Source organism: Thalassophryne amazonica, chromosome 5, assembly GCF_902500255.1.
Source record: "Thalassophryne amazonica chromosome 5, fThaAma1.1, whole genome shotgun sequence".
Classification (NCBI taxonomy): Eukaryota; Metazoa; Chordata; class Actinopteri; order Batrachoidiformes; family Batrachoididae; genus Thalassophryne; species Thalassophryne amazonica.
In genome coordinates this window covers 41,018,826-41,036,611 of record NC_047107.1, presented here as the reverse complement: position 1 = coordinate 41,036,611, position 17,786 = coordinate 41,018,826, and the positions used below count along the sequence as shown (strand labels likewise).

Here is a 17,786-nt window from a genome sequence, read left to right as displayed (position 1 = left end):
TTCAAAGGTGAAAAGTGATAACACAGTTAACTTATTTATTATGATTCATAAATGTAACAGCATTTTGCAGTTTTTCAATAGTTTAAAAAGTTTTATGCACATTAAATGCACCAAAAGCATTTGCACAGTTATTATTACAGCTACCATGACTCAATATTTCACCTTTGACAACAGAATATAAATGGATTTCTGCATTGATGATTCAGCACCTCTTCCATTTTTAGTGAAATCCAATCATGTTTTACTCCACAACTAATGTACTAGATCTCAATGGCTCAACTGTCTTGAGATTAATCAAATCAAATTACTCACAGTTATTTTTACAGTCAGTATTTACAGTTTTTACAGTATTTACAGTAGGGATGCCCAGACAATCTCGAAGATCAGTGTCACATGTGATCAAGGCATTTTTTGACAGATTGGTATCAGCTTTATTAGAAAGATGAGTTTTGCCATTTCAGAACTGTGTGTATGTGTGTGTGCTTTAACATGAAGCAGGTTGGATAGTAGGTTTTTTTTTTTTTTTAACCCTCTGGGATCCAAGAGCATTTTCTTGATTTTACCATACCTTCAGTAAGTTCCCTTTCAAGGTACTGCCTATAGTACAGACTGACCCAAAAAACAGAACCCACTAAAAAATGTACCAAATCCTACAAAGGTCAGTCTGTGTACAATCATTGCCCAAAGTTTCAGTTATCTTGATCGCTTTGCATAAAAGTCATGTTCTCTCAAAATGATGCTCCAAATAGTATGATGTGTTGGTGAAATAGGCCTCCAAGGAAAAGACATGTTGGGAAAGATGATTGGAACAATAGTCTTCCCCAACATATGAAAAGTAGGATTTATTACAATTTTTATGGGTTCTGAGGGTTTTTTTTTTTAGGTCATCCTGTATAATGTCCATGTGTTGCATATCAAACTATTGAGACCAAACTCAGGTTTCTGAATGTGAGACAGATATTTGTCTACAACACTGTGTAAAATATAAGTTGAAAATAAGAAACATGCTTTTAGAATTTCCTCAAATCATGAGTGAATATACATTTTAATTCAAGTGGACAAACTGTTTTGTGCTAGAAATGGGCTCATTAAATTATTTAGATCACAAAGTAGCATAATGTATGAACACGTTTTTATTTAGATTTTTTTAATTGCCTGTGAGTCAAAGATAATCTAGAGGAAAAACAGAAATTACATCTGAAAATTTATAGCTTCAAGAAGTAGTCAAATGAAGTCTCTGTGATGACTGGTCACTGAACTATTCCCAGAAATTTGAAAGTTCACTTGGACACGCCAGCGTGACCATGGACCTACGAGGGTTAATCGATTGCAGATCTATTCAATTGTCAAGCCTATATATTGGACTAACTTTAACGTATTTACATTGAACACTCTGCAAGTCTGTTAACTTCGAAAACACAAGAATTGGACTCTATATTAAAAAAAAAAACTGAGATCAGGGTCGAGGGCAAAACAAACAAACAAAAAAACTTGATTGGATGATTTGCAGTGAATAGGTGAATGTTTTCATCACTGGTGTGGGGGTGTGTGTGTATTTATATACACGTCTTCTACCTGCAGAGACCCGGGGGCAGTCAGGCAGCATGGGATGCAGAAGAGTGTCCAGAGGCTCCAGACTCGATACCCAGTTGCGGCAATGCTGTAAAGACAGGACCAAAGGGACTGAAATGTGGACAGCCTGAATACGAGAAATACGTATGTATTGTAACAACACACACTGTTCACTCTCCCTCCCAGACATACACAGGCAGATGCACAAACACGAAAATAAAAAAGGGAAAGGAAGTCTATGTTAAAAATGTTCCTTTGTCTTGAAGCTGAGCAAGAGTTTTTCTTCACTTTCACTTTTTTTAAGCGCTTTGAGCGTCTGATGCAGATGGAAAAGCACTATATAAATGCAGTCCATTTACATTTATTTTTTTTACTTTTAGGCATGTTAAAATATATGTAAGAGAAGTTACAACAAAGGTGGATAAAGGTAGTGCAAGAAAGAACGTAAAGAAAAAAGCAAAGAACAAAGTGGGGGGCAAGAAAAAGACGTGTGTGTGTGTGTGTGTGTGTGTGTGTGTGTGTGTGTGTGTGTGTGTGTGTGTGTGTGTGTGTGTGTGTGTGTGTGAGAGCAGAGAGAAAGAGAGACACAGACAGGAACAAGCAATTAAAAGCTCTGTGACATGTTGCTCAGACAGCTTGGCGTTTGTTTGTGGTGGAGAGCTCAGGCCTTCTACTACGATGAATTGGTGGGCGCCCTGGGGGAGGGCGTCTACCCAGCTTGCTGACCCGTAACCCCCTGCAAACACCCCAAGTTCTCTCAAACCCCCTGTGGTTGACAACTCTACTGTCAGAAAAAGAAGACCTCTTTATCCTGCTTTTTTTTCTGTCTTCATCTTCCTTGACACTGCCTGTGCGGCACTCCCCATCTACTTAAATCCAACATTTTGGATTACACCATACACCATGTATCAATAACGAATGGTTCCAAAGCCAAACAGCAAGACAACGTAGGCTCCCCATGGTTTGATATTTAAGTCTCTTGGCTGGTAGATAACAACATATCAAATTGTGTTTTCTCTTGGTTGACTGTTCAGTGTGGATTGGTGTGCTGCGGCTTGTAAAGTAAAAAGAAAGGGTGCAAGGGAAAGAGGGAGGCTGCAAAAGAATGCTTGGAGAAGTCGCTCACCAGATAAGATAAAAGTTCAATAGAAGAAAGAGAAAATGTAAAGAGATTAGAATGTGCAGCTGGTGTCCTTCTGAATCACTGCTTATCTGCCCTTGTTTACTTTCACCCTGGCCCCATGACAGCCATTACAGTGTTGTGTAGGTGTGTGCGCGCGTGCGCGTCAGTGATTGCATTGCAGGGGGTCTCCCACAAAGCTGTGCAGCTTTCTCTGCCATTTGCAAATCCTCCACACACAACTACACATGTGCATGTGTGTTTTCACATTTTTGCCCTCATTGAGCCTCACTCCTGAGGTCCTGACAGAGGAGAGGCAAATCTGTAAGCCATCTTCCATTTCAGCTGTTTGTACACGCACACACGCATGCACACACACACACTGGGTAATATCATACTTCTGCTTAACTATCATAGCTAAGTTTCTTCCCAGATTTTCCATCTACAAGCCCCTCAGGTCATAGGAAAAATGTGCTATTTTGCCACTTAAAAAACAAAACAAAACACTCATAAAATAAACTGCCAATCACGGCCTTGAATTTATTATTATTATTATTATTATTATTATTATTATTATTTTGCATTCTTGCCAGAGTGCTGAGCTTAATCACATTTTTATTTATTTATTTATTTATTTATTATTAATATTATTATTATTTCATTTTTTAAGATGCTGCACTTAGGACTTTAAGTTCAACTTTTCAGAATGGTGCTGTGACAATACTGCAGCCATTTTTCAGGCAATCGATCAGATGGAGCAAAAGGACTCCTGTTTTGTCAGTTGAAATACTCCCAGTAACTGCTGCTGTCCACGTTTGCAAATGTTTGTTCATGAAATGCTCTCCATTTGTAAAATCTTGTGATCCAATTAAAACTCAGTTTGCACAATCCGGTGGTCTCAGTAAAACTCTGTTTGTGTGATCTGGTGGTCCAGTTAAAACTCCGTTCATATGACCCGGTGGCACAGTTAAAATCCATCTCAGGAAATCCTGTTCACACCAGACACTTGCACTGCTAAGTCCACGTTGTTTAAAAAAAGACAAAACCTTTTGATTTTTAATGTGATTTGTGTGACGTTTGTTGAATAGGCGCTTGTTAAATCCATTGCTGTGCTGTGCCTGAATCAGGGTTGCTAACTGTTGGCCTGCAGGCCACGTTTGGCCTGGCCTCCTTTTGTGTGTACATGCCTTACCAACTTGTCTGGAGCTAAACTTTGTAGAAAAAAGCGGGTGCACTTGCATCCTAAATGGCACAGGGTGTGTACAAAATTAACTAACTGGAATTTGTTGTTGCATTCCTTTTCCATTTTCATACTTCCCATTAAAAAATACATTTTACATCAACTTTCATGAAATGTATCATAGCTTCTGCATGGAACTGACATTAAAATCCATCAATGACAATAAAGATCCAAAGTCACAATAAAACATACTCTATACTCTGTGTATAAAATTTCCCTTTCCACCTGGAAATGACTATCTTTTTCATGTTCATTTGTACTTTAACTGAATATACCATCCACCCACCCCAAATTTCTTGAACATGTTTATTCTCAGTATTTTTAGTATTTTATAGTATTTTTTTTTTTATCTCATCAGAAAAAAAATCCCACTGACCCTCCTCCCATTGGGAGAAGGATGATTTATTTATTTATTTTGCATTGAGATATGAACAACCCTGAAAATACAAGTCTTTTTTTTAAAGTCAAGTAATGGCTTTTTGAAATTCTAACTGACCCCTAAATTCTTTGAGTTGGGAGTCAGCTGGCCCTAGAAGAAAATGTATAAACAGATGTCTACTATTTGCTTTTTTTAATAAATTAAAAAAATTTTCCAAGAGGTGAAATTACAGGCCAGTTTGTCTTGAAAATGTCTTTATTTATAATGTCGGTGAACCAACGATCTGGCATGCCCTTAAATGATGTAGTTTGACCCAGTTCAAAGATATTGTGAGATCTCACAGATGGTCATCACCCAGATGTATGCTTGTCATCGCTAGCAAGAAATATCGCAAAATATTTAAAGAGAACTCAAACAAAATAAAGCACAGACATCACTCGCACAAACACACCTGACCAAAAACAAATTAAATTCACTTCATTTGTATTTCACCAAAACACAACAAAGTGTCCCCAAGGCATGGGTACGGTCTCACGTTACCAACCCCCTTCGCAAGCACACAGGTGACAGTGGTAAGGAAAAAACAATCCCTCTGGCTTTTTTTGAGAAAGAAACCTCAAGCAGACCAATCACGGAGGGGCGACCTCATGTTTAGGCCATTCTAACAGTAAACAGAGAGCACAACAGAAAGTACAAATTAACAAAATGCAGACAAAAACATCACCAAGATGGAAAACAAAGTCCAGAAACAGATCTGATTTGAAAAAGTCCCAATTTCAAGTTTCCCAATCCCAAGTTCAATGTTGTAGGTCAGCATTATCCTTTTGGCCAGTTGTCTTGGGTAAGTAAGTGGTCGTCCAGTGGTCCAGCAGCCAATGACAAAATATCACATCAAGTTTCAGTGACAGAAACTCAGTCAGACAGAAAGAGACCAAAATCAGTCAGCCGGAGCTAACAGCACTTAAAGTAATAGCTCCCAGCAGTAAACCACCAGAGAAGCACAGAGGTGACTAAAGTGACTGCCAGCAGCTAGTTCTATGCTTCACTGACAGACCCAGAATTTAGATATAATGAGGCTGAGAACTGTTCCACTGTTAATAACACAATTTTAAAGGAGAAGAAAATTGGTTCAATACTACACAAGTATGGTAGCCTTACAAATGGAAAAAACAGTTGAGTCTTTAATCTAATCTTGAAAGAGACTAGAGAATCAGACTGTTTTATCTCAGCAAGCAGACTGTTCCACACTATAGTTCCAAGATAAGAGAAAGCTCTTTGGCCTTAGGGACACATAGTAATCCTGCATCCTGAGAACACACAACACAGGTATGTAAGGTTTAATTATGTTGACCAGATAGGGAGGCACTAGTAAGTTTGTGGATTTTGTAAGTTCATGACAAAATCTTAATGGACCTGTCACACTGAAATCATAACAATTAAGATTTAGGCTGTTAGTGACCATCTGATGATCCACTGGGATAACTCTGTGACCAGTTTCACACCAAACAACTATGGAGACTTCCGAAAACAATGTACTTGTGAGTACTCCTGTGTTTCCGACAGTGGTGATGTGACTATTAGAAGTGTCCCAATGCACGCTTGAATGTAACGTAGCTGCTAACGTTAAGAACTGAGGCACAGATTAATTCCAAAGATGACACACGTGTGATGTTGTGTTATGATGACTCATTTTTAAGCGATAACTGTTCATTTTGATGCAGTCTAAGGTAAAAGCAGCAGCCCTGAGAATATTTATTGCACCTGCACGGCCATTAGTCATAAATGTAGCATATTAAAATCAAAACAAACGCTTATAAGTGTTGTATAAAACTGTGGAAAAATAATTATATATATATATGGTGTCTCAAAAAAATGTACCCAAAAGTATTTTGACAGAACAGAAAAACCAATCAATATTATCAGATATTTTCTGCATGACCATGTGGCCGAAGCATGTAATTTTTCTCCCCAATGCACAGTTTTTAGTTCAGTCTTTCCTTTTTGATGTTTTAACCCTTTATCTTTTACACCACATGATGAATGTAACCTCCTCGTCTGACGTTTCCTAAGAATCAAATCATCCGTCTCCAGTCTTCCGGAAAACCACCTCGCAAATTCAAGTCTCCTTGCCAGTTGCTGGGAAGTTGTTTGCTCTGAGACTGAATTTTGAATGGAAAGAGATGCAAGTCAGCCCTTAAGATGCGTTGCACAGAACCCGACGGTTTTTGTTCTCTGAATTAGGGACATTAGGTATTCATATTTCAGAGTACTTTTGGGTACATTTGTTTGAGACACCCTAGCCATTTTAACCCACGTCAGCTGGTTATTGCTGCTTTGTAGATGGACGTGAAATGTCACAGATCTGATCACATCTACCAGATGTGATCAGATCTGTGACATTTCACATCCATGTACAAAGGCAATTAAAAATCTGACATGCAGGTTAAAATGGCTGCTGCACTGATTTAACCCACATCTCAGCTGTTAACTGCAGCTTTGTACATGGACGTGAAATGTCACAGATCTGATCAGATGTGATCACAGATGTGATCAGATCTGTAATTGCACAGATGTGATCAGACCTGTGATATTTCACGTCCATGTACAAAGCTACAATTAACAGCTGAGCTGCACATTAAGACAGCCTGCTGAGCACACACATCCAGATCCATTGCCACAGACTCTCTCAAAGTAAAATAAAAATTTTACTTTATTGAAAGCTCAATTAAAATGAACACAAAGAAAAAGATGAATATAGTGGGGCAGCATAGCAAAACAATTGTGCTTTCTGTGATAAAAGCATCAAATTTGGCACACATATTCTAAACTAACTAATGTTTTCAGATACGGAGACATCCTGGAACTGACCTCTAATGAGCTACAGGGGTCAATAAAGAATTACACAGGGGACAAAATTTAAAAATGATCCAATCATATTGAAAACTATACCACATTATTTGTCTGATCATAACAATTCCAAAAAGGTATTGTTTGGACTATATGACTGAATGTTCTGGAGTAATGGGGTAAAAACAGCAAAAATGGTGACAAAGATGAGTTTGCACAGGGGTCAAAAGTTAAAGTTACTCCAATGTTGGTAAAAAGTGATGCAAATTGGTTGAAACAAAAATATTTAATAAATGGAATAGTTATGACTGTACTGAATGTTTGCTCTCCAAAGTAAAGATCAAACAAGGTCGACATCCATTGGATTGTTTGACGTATGACATATGTTACCCTATAACATGATAACTAAGCATGGCAGATGGCGCAAACTATTCTTTTTTTAAAATGCTATTAATAAATGAACATGCTACTCACCGAAATGTAAAGATTTCCAAATAAATTGCCCACAACATCAAAGAAGCCCCCACTCACACACTGCGAGCACGTGCAATTGTCAGCCAAGGGATTAAAGGTACAGTAGTCTTCACACAGATGGACAGCCAGATAGGCCACTAGTCATCAGGTACAGATGGCTGTCCAGAGAATAATGTCCAGGTCCACTTGCCCTCAGGTTCTGATCATGCGTGCATAATGCCCGATCGCAACTCTGCTTTCAGCTCAACTTCTGCCACAATTGTGGCACATTATCTCCTGAAAATAGCGTCTTCTGAGATTTTCTAATATGAGACTTACATCTGCGTGTCCAGGCAATCTGTAAAAACAGTGTGGTGAAAACAGTCCATGTCCATGTACATGGCAGCAGTAAACCAGCATCCTGTGACACAAACAGCGCAAGACCACAGTTAGGTTCCAAATTCCGACAGACTGAAAAAGTTAAGAGTTTTGGGGTGAAGAACGAGGTCTGTCAATAAAGTAACGGACTTTTTAAATTTTTTTTTTAAACTATATGGATTTGATTCATATGTTTTTATGTCAGACAAGCTTGAACCCTCGTGCGCATGCGTGAGTTTTTCCACGCCTGTCGGTGACGTCATTCGCCTGTGAGCACGCCTTGTGGAAGGAGAGGTCCCGCCCCCTCGTCAGATTTTCATTGTCTGGAAATGGCGGAATGATTTGGACTTTTTTGGAGGGGTCTGAAATTTTCATCTTAGGTGCATGTCCACTGTGAGACATAATCTAAAAAAAAACCCATCCAGAATCTACAATGTATGATTTTTTAATAATTTATTTGTATGTTACTGCTGCAAATAAGTATTTGAACACCTGTGAAAATCAATGTTAATATTTGGTACAGTAGCCTTTGTTTGCAATTACAGAAGTCAAACGTTTCCTGTAGTTTTTCACCAGGTTAGCACACCCAGCTCTCCACAATTTCTCTTATACTCACTCGACTGGTAAGCCACTGAAAGCCGAGATAGGCATGTCCCAACTTGTCCTCTGACACTCCAAAACGGAGGTGTTCTTTGTCTCGCTCCATCAGCAGCTCCGTCGTGACGCGCGAAGCCTCCGCACGGCTTTCCATGACAAAATCTCTTGTTAAAAGTGAAATCTGCCGGAAAATGGCTGATGTTCAGCTCTTGTGATAACCAGAGAAATTGCACACAACGGTCCCGGATCGACACAGCCATCCATTTAGAAATGAAATGGTGGTTTCTGCCTGTCGATCGCGGCTCGGAGCCCGGCGCGCCGTGCGCCATTGTGGGCCGTCCTTAAAGCGGTAGTAACACTCCTTAATCTCTGTGAAGCCCATAAAATTTTCACCGAAAGCCATGTGAATTTTCCGAATGGTTTCCAGCTGCCTGTCTCTAACAGGCAGCTGAAAATTCTGATGAAGCAAAGCCCAAATCATTCCGCCATTTCTTCACAATGAAAAAACGACGAGAGGGGTGGACCAGTGCTCACTCAAAGCCTGCCCACAGGTGAATGACGCAACCGACAGGCGTGAAAAAACTCACGCATGCGCACGAAGGTTCAAGCTTGGCTGACGTAAAAACATATAAATCAAATCCATATATTTTTTTGCATAAAATAAAAAGGTCGGATACTTTTCTCACAGACCTCGTGTGTGTATATATATATATATATATATATATATATACACACACATATTATTTTGTATGGTAAAAGGGGTGAATGTTTATAAGCTTTTGCTTCTGCCTACACCCCTTTGGCCGCATGAAGTTCCGAAAGGTGCAGTTTTATCACACAGCACAATGCCACAGATGTCGCAAGATTTGAGGGAGCGTGCAATTGGCATGCTGACAGCAGGAATGTCAACCAGAGCTGTTGCTCATGTATTGAATGTTCATTTCTCTACCATAAGCCGTCTCCAAAGGCGTTTCAGAGAATTTGGCAGTACATCCAACCAGCCTCACAACCGCAGACCACGTGTAACCACACCAGCCCAGGACCTCCACATCCAGCATGTTCACCTCCAAGATCGTATGAGACCAGCCACTCGGACAGCTGCTGAAACAATCGGTTTGCATAACCAAAGAATTTCTGCACAAACTGTCAGAAACCGTCTCAGGGAAGCTCATCTGCATGCTCGTCGTCCTCATCGGGGTCTCGACCTGACTCCAGTTCGTCGTCGTAACCGACTTGAGTGGGCAAATGTTCACATTCGCTGGCGTTTGGCACGTTGGAGAGGTGTTCTCTTCACAGATGAATCCCGTTTCACACTGTTCAGGGCAGATGGCAGACAGCGTGTGTGGCGTCGTGTGGGTGAGTTGTTTTCTGATGTCAATGTTGTGGATCGAGTGGCCCATGGTGGCGGTGGGGTTATGGTATGGGCAGGCGTCTGTTATGGACAAAGAACACAGGTGCATTTTATTGATGGCATTTTGAATGCACAGAGATACCGTGACGAGATCCTGAGGCCCATTGTTGTGCCATACATCCAAGAACATCACCTCATGTTGCAGCAGGATAATGCACGGCCCCATGTTGCAAGGATTTGTACACAATTCTTGGAAGCTGAAAATGTCCCAGTTCTTGCATGGCCGGCATACTCACTGGACACCCCAATAAAACAAAACTGCACCTTTCAGAGTGGCCTTTTATTGTGGACAGTCTAAGGCACACCTGTGCACTAATCATGGTGTCTAATCAGCATCCTGATATGGCACACCTGTGAGGTGGGATGGATTATCTCAGCAAAGCAGAAGTGCTCACTATCACAGATTTAGACTGGTTTGTGAACAATATTTGAGGGAAATGGTGATATTGTAAATGTGGAAAAAGTTTTAGATCTTTGAGTTCATCTCATACAAAATGGGAGCAAAACCAAAGGTGTTGCATTTATATTTTTGTTGAGTGTATGTGTATGTGCCCAAAAGATTCATTCATTCATTCATTCATCCAGTAGTATACAATGATCAACCATTCATTAATTTATTTTCGTTATTTGTTATGTAATTGCTTATGTAGGTATTGTCGTAATTATTTATATAACTGTCCTGGTGGTGGTTTCTGTGTTTGTAATGTGTGCACTGAGCTGCTATCCAGCTGTCAGTGTGCTGTGATCAGCTGACAGGCTCCTCCCCGTGCTGTGTGCGATCAGACCTGGCTGTCCGGCCCCCCCAATTTGAACGAATGCCACCGAAAACCTCAATTTGTCTGTATTTCATTTTGCTGTCATTCTTGACTTTTTTTTTTATAGTTTGCTTAGTTTTTGAAATGTTAGCATTTACTTTGACTTCATTCAGCCAGCTGAAGGTTTTCACACAGTACAGAAGCCGTTTCTGAGCACTGCTGCTGCTGCATTCATGTACCGTCGGAAATTACAGGGCAAACTCAGCCTGTTTGCTTGGATTCTTTTTTTTTATCTGGGTGGGGGGTCAGCTTCACTGGGCTCAGGCACCTTACATAGGCCAGAATTCATCTGTGTGGATACAATTAATTATTTGGCCACAAGCAACTGCTGAATTTGAAACAACAAAAAGTTGTGTACTTTTTGACAGTACTTGAACGCAGAGTCAGCAGCAGCAGCAGCTCCTGTGTGCGCATATTATTTTTTATTAAATATAACAATATGAGTGTAGGAATGACAATCCAGCCCTTATGTACATGTGGCAACAGGTAGATGATTCAGATGATTATATAAGAGCTGTTCTGAAAGTCAAAATTCACATTGTGGATCAGTTGCAGCTGGTGGAAATAACGACACATGGGGAGTCGATGCACATTTACATGGACTGATCAATTTACTGCTCTGATATATTCAACCATCTTTACACTTATATTTATTCCCCCTTTTGACAGTTTTCTGTTATAAATCAATATATGGCTTAGTAATGCAATACAGTGATACAGCAGTGACCACGGCACACCAGCGTTTTGTGTTTTTTTTTTTTTTTTTTAATTGGAGCAAGATGGAGTGCCCAGTGTGTCGTCAGACAGTGAGTATACTGATGATGAGGAGATGATCCCTCTTTTGTTCTGGACGAGGAACCAGTGCAGGTGGGTCCACCGACGTGCGCACAGATCTCCACAGCTTCTGTTTGCAGTTTCTCCAGGACTCAGTCGCTATGAGCTCCATCCCAGCACCGAGTGCTGGAACGCAGAGATGCAGACACACATTGCCCCAGCAGTGACTCCAGGCGCGTTTCGTTTACAGCGTCGAGATCAATGTTAGCTTCGGTTTCATTTTGTTCCTCTTTCATCCCTTTTGCGGCCATGGTTCACGGGCTATTTGGTGATAAAGCTCGTTCGTCCACCTTTTCTCAATGAATTGTGACTTTTTTTTTTCTTTTTTTTTTTTACTTTTTTCCCTTCGTTTAGGAATTGTCGTACTCCATGTGACTGGGCTATTAGAGATGGGATGGACCAGTTGTCTGTCTGGATGGTTGCCATCTAGGACCCAAGGCAGTATAGATGCTGATGGCGCATCAGCGCTTGCTCCTAGACTTGATGACAAGACACAATGGACCTCATCTTGACTATCAATGGCATGGTCTAAGATCCATACTGCAAGGGGAATTGAAGCATGTCCAACTCCACTTTGCCATCCACCTGACCCGAAATTGGAGTGCAGGTGGCATGGTGGCTGAGTGGTTAGCACTGTTGCCTCACAGCAAGAAGGTTGTGGCATCACATCCCACCTAGTCCTTTCTGTATAGAGTTTGCATGTTCTCCCTGTGTTTACACGCGTTCCTTCCAGCTTCCTCCCACTTCCAAAGACATGCAGGTTTGCTGAATTGTAAACTTGAAATTGACTGAGTGTGAATGTCTTTGTCTATATGTGGCCCTGCAACAGACTGGCATCCTGTCCAGGGTGTACCTTGCCTCTTGCACAATGATCACTGGGACAAGCTCCAGCTCCCCTATGACCCTTAATTGAAATAAGCGGGTAAAGGAAATTAATGAAATCTGAGCACAAACTAAGGTGTAGGGCACAAACAGGCTACAATTGTCCTCTGTAACAGGCATGTTTTGGGCAAGACACAAAATAAAGCAGTCAGAGTGTAATATGTACTCCCCTTTCCGAGCTGGAGAGCACAAAGTACACAGTGCTCTGCTACTCATAAAGCAGATTCAAGTGAGATGTTTTTTGTTGAGTCAATAGATCAACATAAACTTGTCAATGTATCAGTTGACAGCAATTTAATTAATTTAAAATTAATGTAATGTGATTTGATGCTGTATAAATGAAACAAATTAAATTACATTAATTTTAATGTAAAGTTGCCTCAAGCCGCTTCACACAAGTAAGTTCTAACCTTACCAAGGACAGCAGCCACCAAAGCTCTCTTAAGTCAAGCAAGTAGGTGAAGGTTTGTATTTTTTCATGAGTGTTAGTTTTTAAAATTGTTTTCAATTATGTTTTTTTGTGTATACAAACAGGGTGTATGTGCCACATAAACCCACTTTTGTAAGGTGCATCTGACTATCATGCTGTTTAAATACCACAGAGGCACTGTCCTCAACTTCAAACCAGAATTTTGCTAGTCTATGGTGCAACTGCTTTTTGCATCCTTGTGATACCAACGCACCAGCACTGCATCTCACCACACCTCCTTTAAAAACCAATATGCCCATTGGCATATTAATACCCTTAATTGGAAAGCACACACACTGCAGGGTTCTCCGCAGAAATTTTTAGTATAGCAGTTTCGTTGGCAACTATCAACGCATGCTGCTGGGGGGGGCAGGTCCACTGGAGGAGGCAGGTCCTCTGGAGGAGGAAACTCTAGTATGTTGACTGTTTCAAGTACAATTGGAGGCCATTTCCTGCAACTTCAGCCTTCAGTCTTCTCTAAATATACAACTTAAGAGAATTAAGAGAAGAAAATGTCCAACAAAAAGTTCTTCTTATGATAGAATGTTATTTATTGCACATAACGTATAAGATAAATACACCAAATTGCTCTGGGATTAAGTTAATTAGGCCATGATATTTTTACCTTTTACATACCATGTTTCCAAAATATTGGACAATAAGGTACTTAGGCTCACAGTAACACCCAAATCATGAGCTCACAACAACATTTATTGAAAATAAAACAGTTACATGTACGTTAATATCATAAATTTGATTAAAGAATGTTCAGGTAGTAATGCCAATTCTTCTTTTATTCATTTTGGCCCAGTTGCTGCAACCTGAGTCAAAGCTAAATGTTTCTGCCTCATCTCCTTCAGTAAAAATCATAGTGAACCACAATGGAAATGTTTTCACTTTCTTTTGTCATCCATGTATTTTCAAAGTATTTACAATTATATTATGTACAACCCCAATTCCAATGGAGTTGGGACGTTGTGTTAAATGTATATAAAAACAGAATACAATGATTTGCAAATCCTCTTCAACCTATATTCAACTGAAGATTGACAAAGACACAAAGACAATATACACTCAACAAAAATATAAACGCAACACTTTTGGTTTTGCTCCCATTTTGTATGAGATGAACTCAAAGATCTAAAACTTTTTCCACATATACAATATCACCATTTCCCTCAAATATTGCTCACAAACCAGTCTAAATCTGTGATAGTGAGCACTTCTCCTTTGCTGAGATAATCCATCCCACCTCACAGGTGTGCCATATCAAGATGCTGATTAGACACCATGATTAGTGCACAGGTCTGCCTTAGACTGCCCACAATAAAAGGCCACTCTGAAAGGTGCAGTTTTATCACACAGCACAATGCCACAGATGTCGCAAGATTTGAGGGAGCGTGCAATTGGCATGCTGACAGCAGGAATGTCAATCAGAGCTGTTGCTCGTGTATTGAATGTTCATTTCTCTACCATAAGCCGTCTCCAAAGGCGTTTCAGAGAATCTGGCAGTACATCCAACCAGCCTCACAACCGCAGACCACGTGTAACCACACCAGCCCAGGACCTCCTCCACATCCAGCATGTTCACCTCCAAGATCGTCTAAGACCAGCCACTCGGACAGCTGCTGAAACAATCGGTTTGCATAACCAAAGAATTTCTGCACAAACTGTCAGAAACCGTCTCAGGGAAGCTAATCTGCATGCTTGTGGTCCTCATCGGGGTCTCGACCTGACTCCAGTTCGGCATCGTAACTGACTTGAGTGGGCAAATGCTCAGATTCGCTGGCGTTTGGTACGTTGGAGAGGTGTTCTCTTCACGGATGAATCCCGGTTCACATTGTCCAGGGCAGATGGGAGACAGCATGTGTGGCGTCGTGTGGGTGAGCGGTTTTCTGATGTCAATGTTGTAGATCGAGTGGCCAATGGTGGCGGCGGGGTTATGGTATGGGCAGGCGTCTGTTATGGACGAAGAACACAGGTGCATTTTATTGATGGCATTTTGAAGGCACAGAGACACCGTGACGAGATCCTGAGGCCCATTGTTGTGCCATACATCCAAGAACATCACCTCATGTTGCAGCAGGATAATGCACGGCCCCATGTTGCAAGGATCTGTACACAATTCTTGGAAGCTGAAAATGTCCCAGTTCTTGCATGGCCGGCATACTCACCGGACATGTCACCCATTGAGCATGTTTGGGATGCTCTGGACCGGCGTTTACGACAGCGTGTACCAGTTCCTGCCAATATCCACCAACTTCGCACAGCCATTGAAGAGGAGTGGATCAACATTCCACAGGCCACAATTGACAACCTGATCAACTCTATGCGAAGGAGATGTGTTGCACTGCATGAGGCAAATGGTGGTCACACCAGATACTAACTGGTATCCCCCCGCAATAAACAAAACTGCACCTTTCAGAGTGGCCTTTTATTGTGGACACTCTAAGGCACACCTGTGCACTAATCATGGTGTCTAATCAGCATCTTGGTATGGCACACCTGTGAGGTGGGATGGATTATCTCAGCAAAGGAGAAGTGCTCACTATCACAGATTTAGACTGGTTTGTGAACAATATTTGAGGGAAATGGTGATATTGTGTATGTGGAAAAAGTTTTAGATCTTTGAGTTCATCTCATACAAAATGGAAGCAAAACCAAAAGTGTTGCGTTTATATTTTTGTTGAGTGTATTTAATGTTCAAACTGATCAACTTTATTGTTTTTGAGCAAATATTTGCTCATTTTGAAATGGATGCTTGCAACACGTTTCAAAAAAGCTGGGACAGTAGTATGTATACCACTGTGTTACATCACCTGTCCTTCCAACAACACTCAATAAGGGTTTGGGAACTGAGGACACTAATTGTTGAAGCTTTGAATGTGGAATTCTTTCTCTTGCTTGATGTACGACCTCATTTGTTCAACAGACCGATGTCTCTGTTGTCGTATTTTGCGCTTCATAATCCCATTTTCAATGGGCAACAGGTCTGGACTGCAGGCAGGCCAGTCTAGTACCTGCACTCTTTTACTACGAAGCCACGCTGTTGTAACACGTGCAGAATGTGGCTTGGCAGTGTCTTGCTGAAATAAACAGGGACGTCCCTGAAAAAGATGTTGCTTCAATCACAGCATGTCTTGATCCAAAACTGGGATATACCTTTCAGCATTGATGGTGCCATCACAGATGTGTAAGTCGCCCATACCATCACAAATGCTGGCTTTTGAACTTTGCGCTGGTAACAATCTGGATGGTCTTTTTTCTCTTTTGTCCGGAGGACACAACGTCCATGATTTCCAAAAACAATTTGAAATGTGGACTCATCAGACAACAGCACACTTTACCACTTTGCATCTGTCCATTTCAAATGAGCTCGGACTCAGAGAAGGCGGCAGCGTTTCTGGATGTTGTTGATGTATGGCTTTCGCTGTGCATGGTAGAGTTTTATCTTGCACTTGTGGATGCAGCGACAAACTGTAACTGACAATGAATTTCTGAAGTGTTCCTGATCCCACACGGTAAGATCCTTTACACAATGATGTCGGTTTTTAATGCAGTGCCACCTGAGGGATCGAAGGTCACTGGCATTCAATGTTGGTTTTCAGCCTTGCTGCTTATGTGTAGAAAGTTCTCCAGATTCTCTGATTCCTCTGATTATATTATGGACTGTAGATGATGGAATCCCTAAATTCCTTGCAAATGAATGTTGAGAAACATTTTTCTTAAACTGTTGGACTATTTTTTCACACAGTTGTTCACAAAGTGGTGATCCTCGCCCCATCTTTGCTTGTGAATGGCTGAGCCTTTTGGGGATGCTCCTTTTATACCCAATCATGACACTCATCTGTTTCCAATGAACTTGTTCACCTGTGGAATGTTCCAAACAGGTGTTCTTTGAGCATTCATCAACTCCCCCTGTCTTTTATTGCCACTGTCCCAGCTTTTTTGAAATGTGTTGCAGGCATCCGTTTCAAAATGAGCAAATATTTGCACAAAAACAAAAAAGTCTATCAGTTTGAACATTAAATTTCTCTTGTTTACATTTCACACAACATGCCAACTTCATTGGAATTGGGGTTGTACTTACATTGAGCGTATGAAATAAAAACAATCAATCAATCTACCAAGGAGGTTGTCCAGGGTGTGATGTCATTGTTGTGTGTTTGTCATGGCAACAGCGGTGTCTTTTCCGCATTGGTGAATGTGCTTTCACATGGTTGGGATTTAGCAAATTTAGTAAGCGTTTCACTTGTAAAATGAGCTACCAGTACCAAGACATTTCATTGGTGAGGAGTTACCAAATGACATGTCGTCACCATCACGTTACTGTTGTTTTCTTGTAGTATGTGAGTTTGTATTTGTTAGTGATTTTCTATGGCAACCGGGCTACAAACACGCTCCAGCAGATAGCCTAAAGCAAATGAACACTTGGACATTCTCAACCTGGCTGGAATAGCAGCAGGAGCAAGTCAAGCGGAGAGGGAGAGGGAGCACCTCATTAGCCGGACCTGTGGGCGGGGTGAAGGATGTCATTGCATGCAGTCAGTAGCAGACGATAACAGACGCGGCAGCGAACGAGTCATTTGGAGGAAAAGTGAAGTCCCACAAAAACAACGCACAAAGGATATTATTATTGTTTTTCCTTTACATAAGGGGCTGTAACTTCAGCTTGCCACTGAGTCGGTAACAGCGGCAGAATTTGGAGGAACGATATTTAATCAGTCCCACAACACACGGAGGATATTATTATTATTTTATTGTATTTATTTTTTCCTTTACATGAGGG

The 17,786-nt window shown here is 40.9% G+C and overlaps 1 protein-coding gene across 1 annotated transcript in view; it reads right to left on the bottom strand.

Moving 5' to 3' along the window:
* The window catches only part of fam172a (family with sequence similarity 172 member A), a 538,430-nt gene that overhangs the window by 145,850 nt on the left and 374,794 nt on the right, over nucleotides 1-17,786 (bottom strand). The window contains 1 exon segment of the mRNA XM_034170053.1: nucleotides 1,576-1,660. Within this exon segment, the coding sequence (XP_034025944.1) occupies nucleotides 1,576-1,660 (85 nt within the window).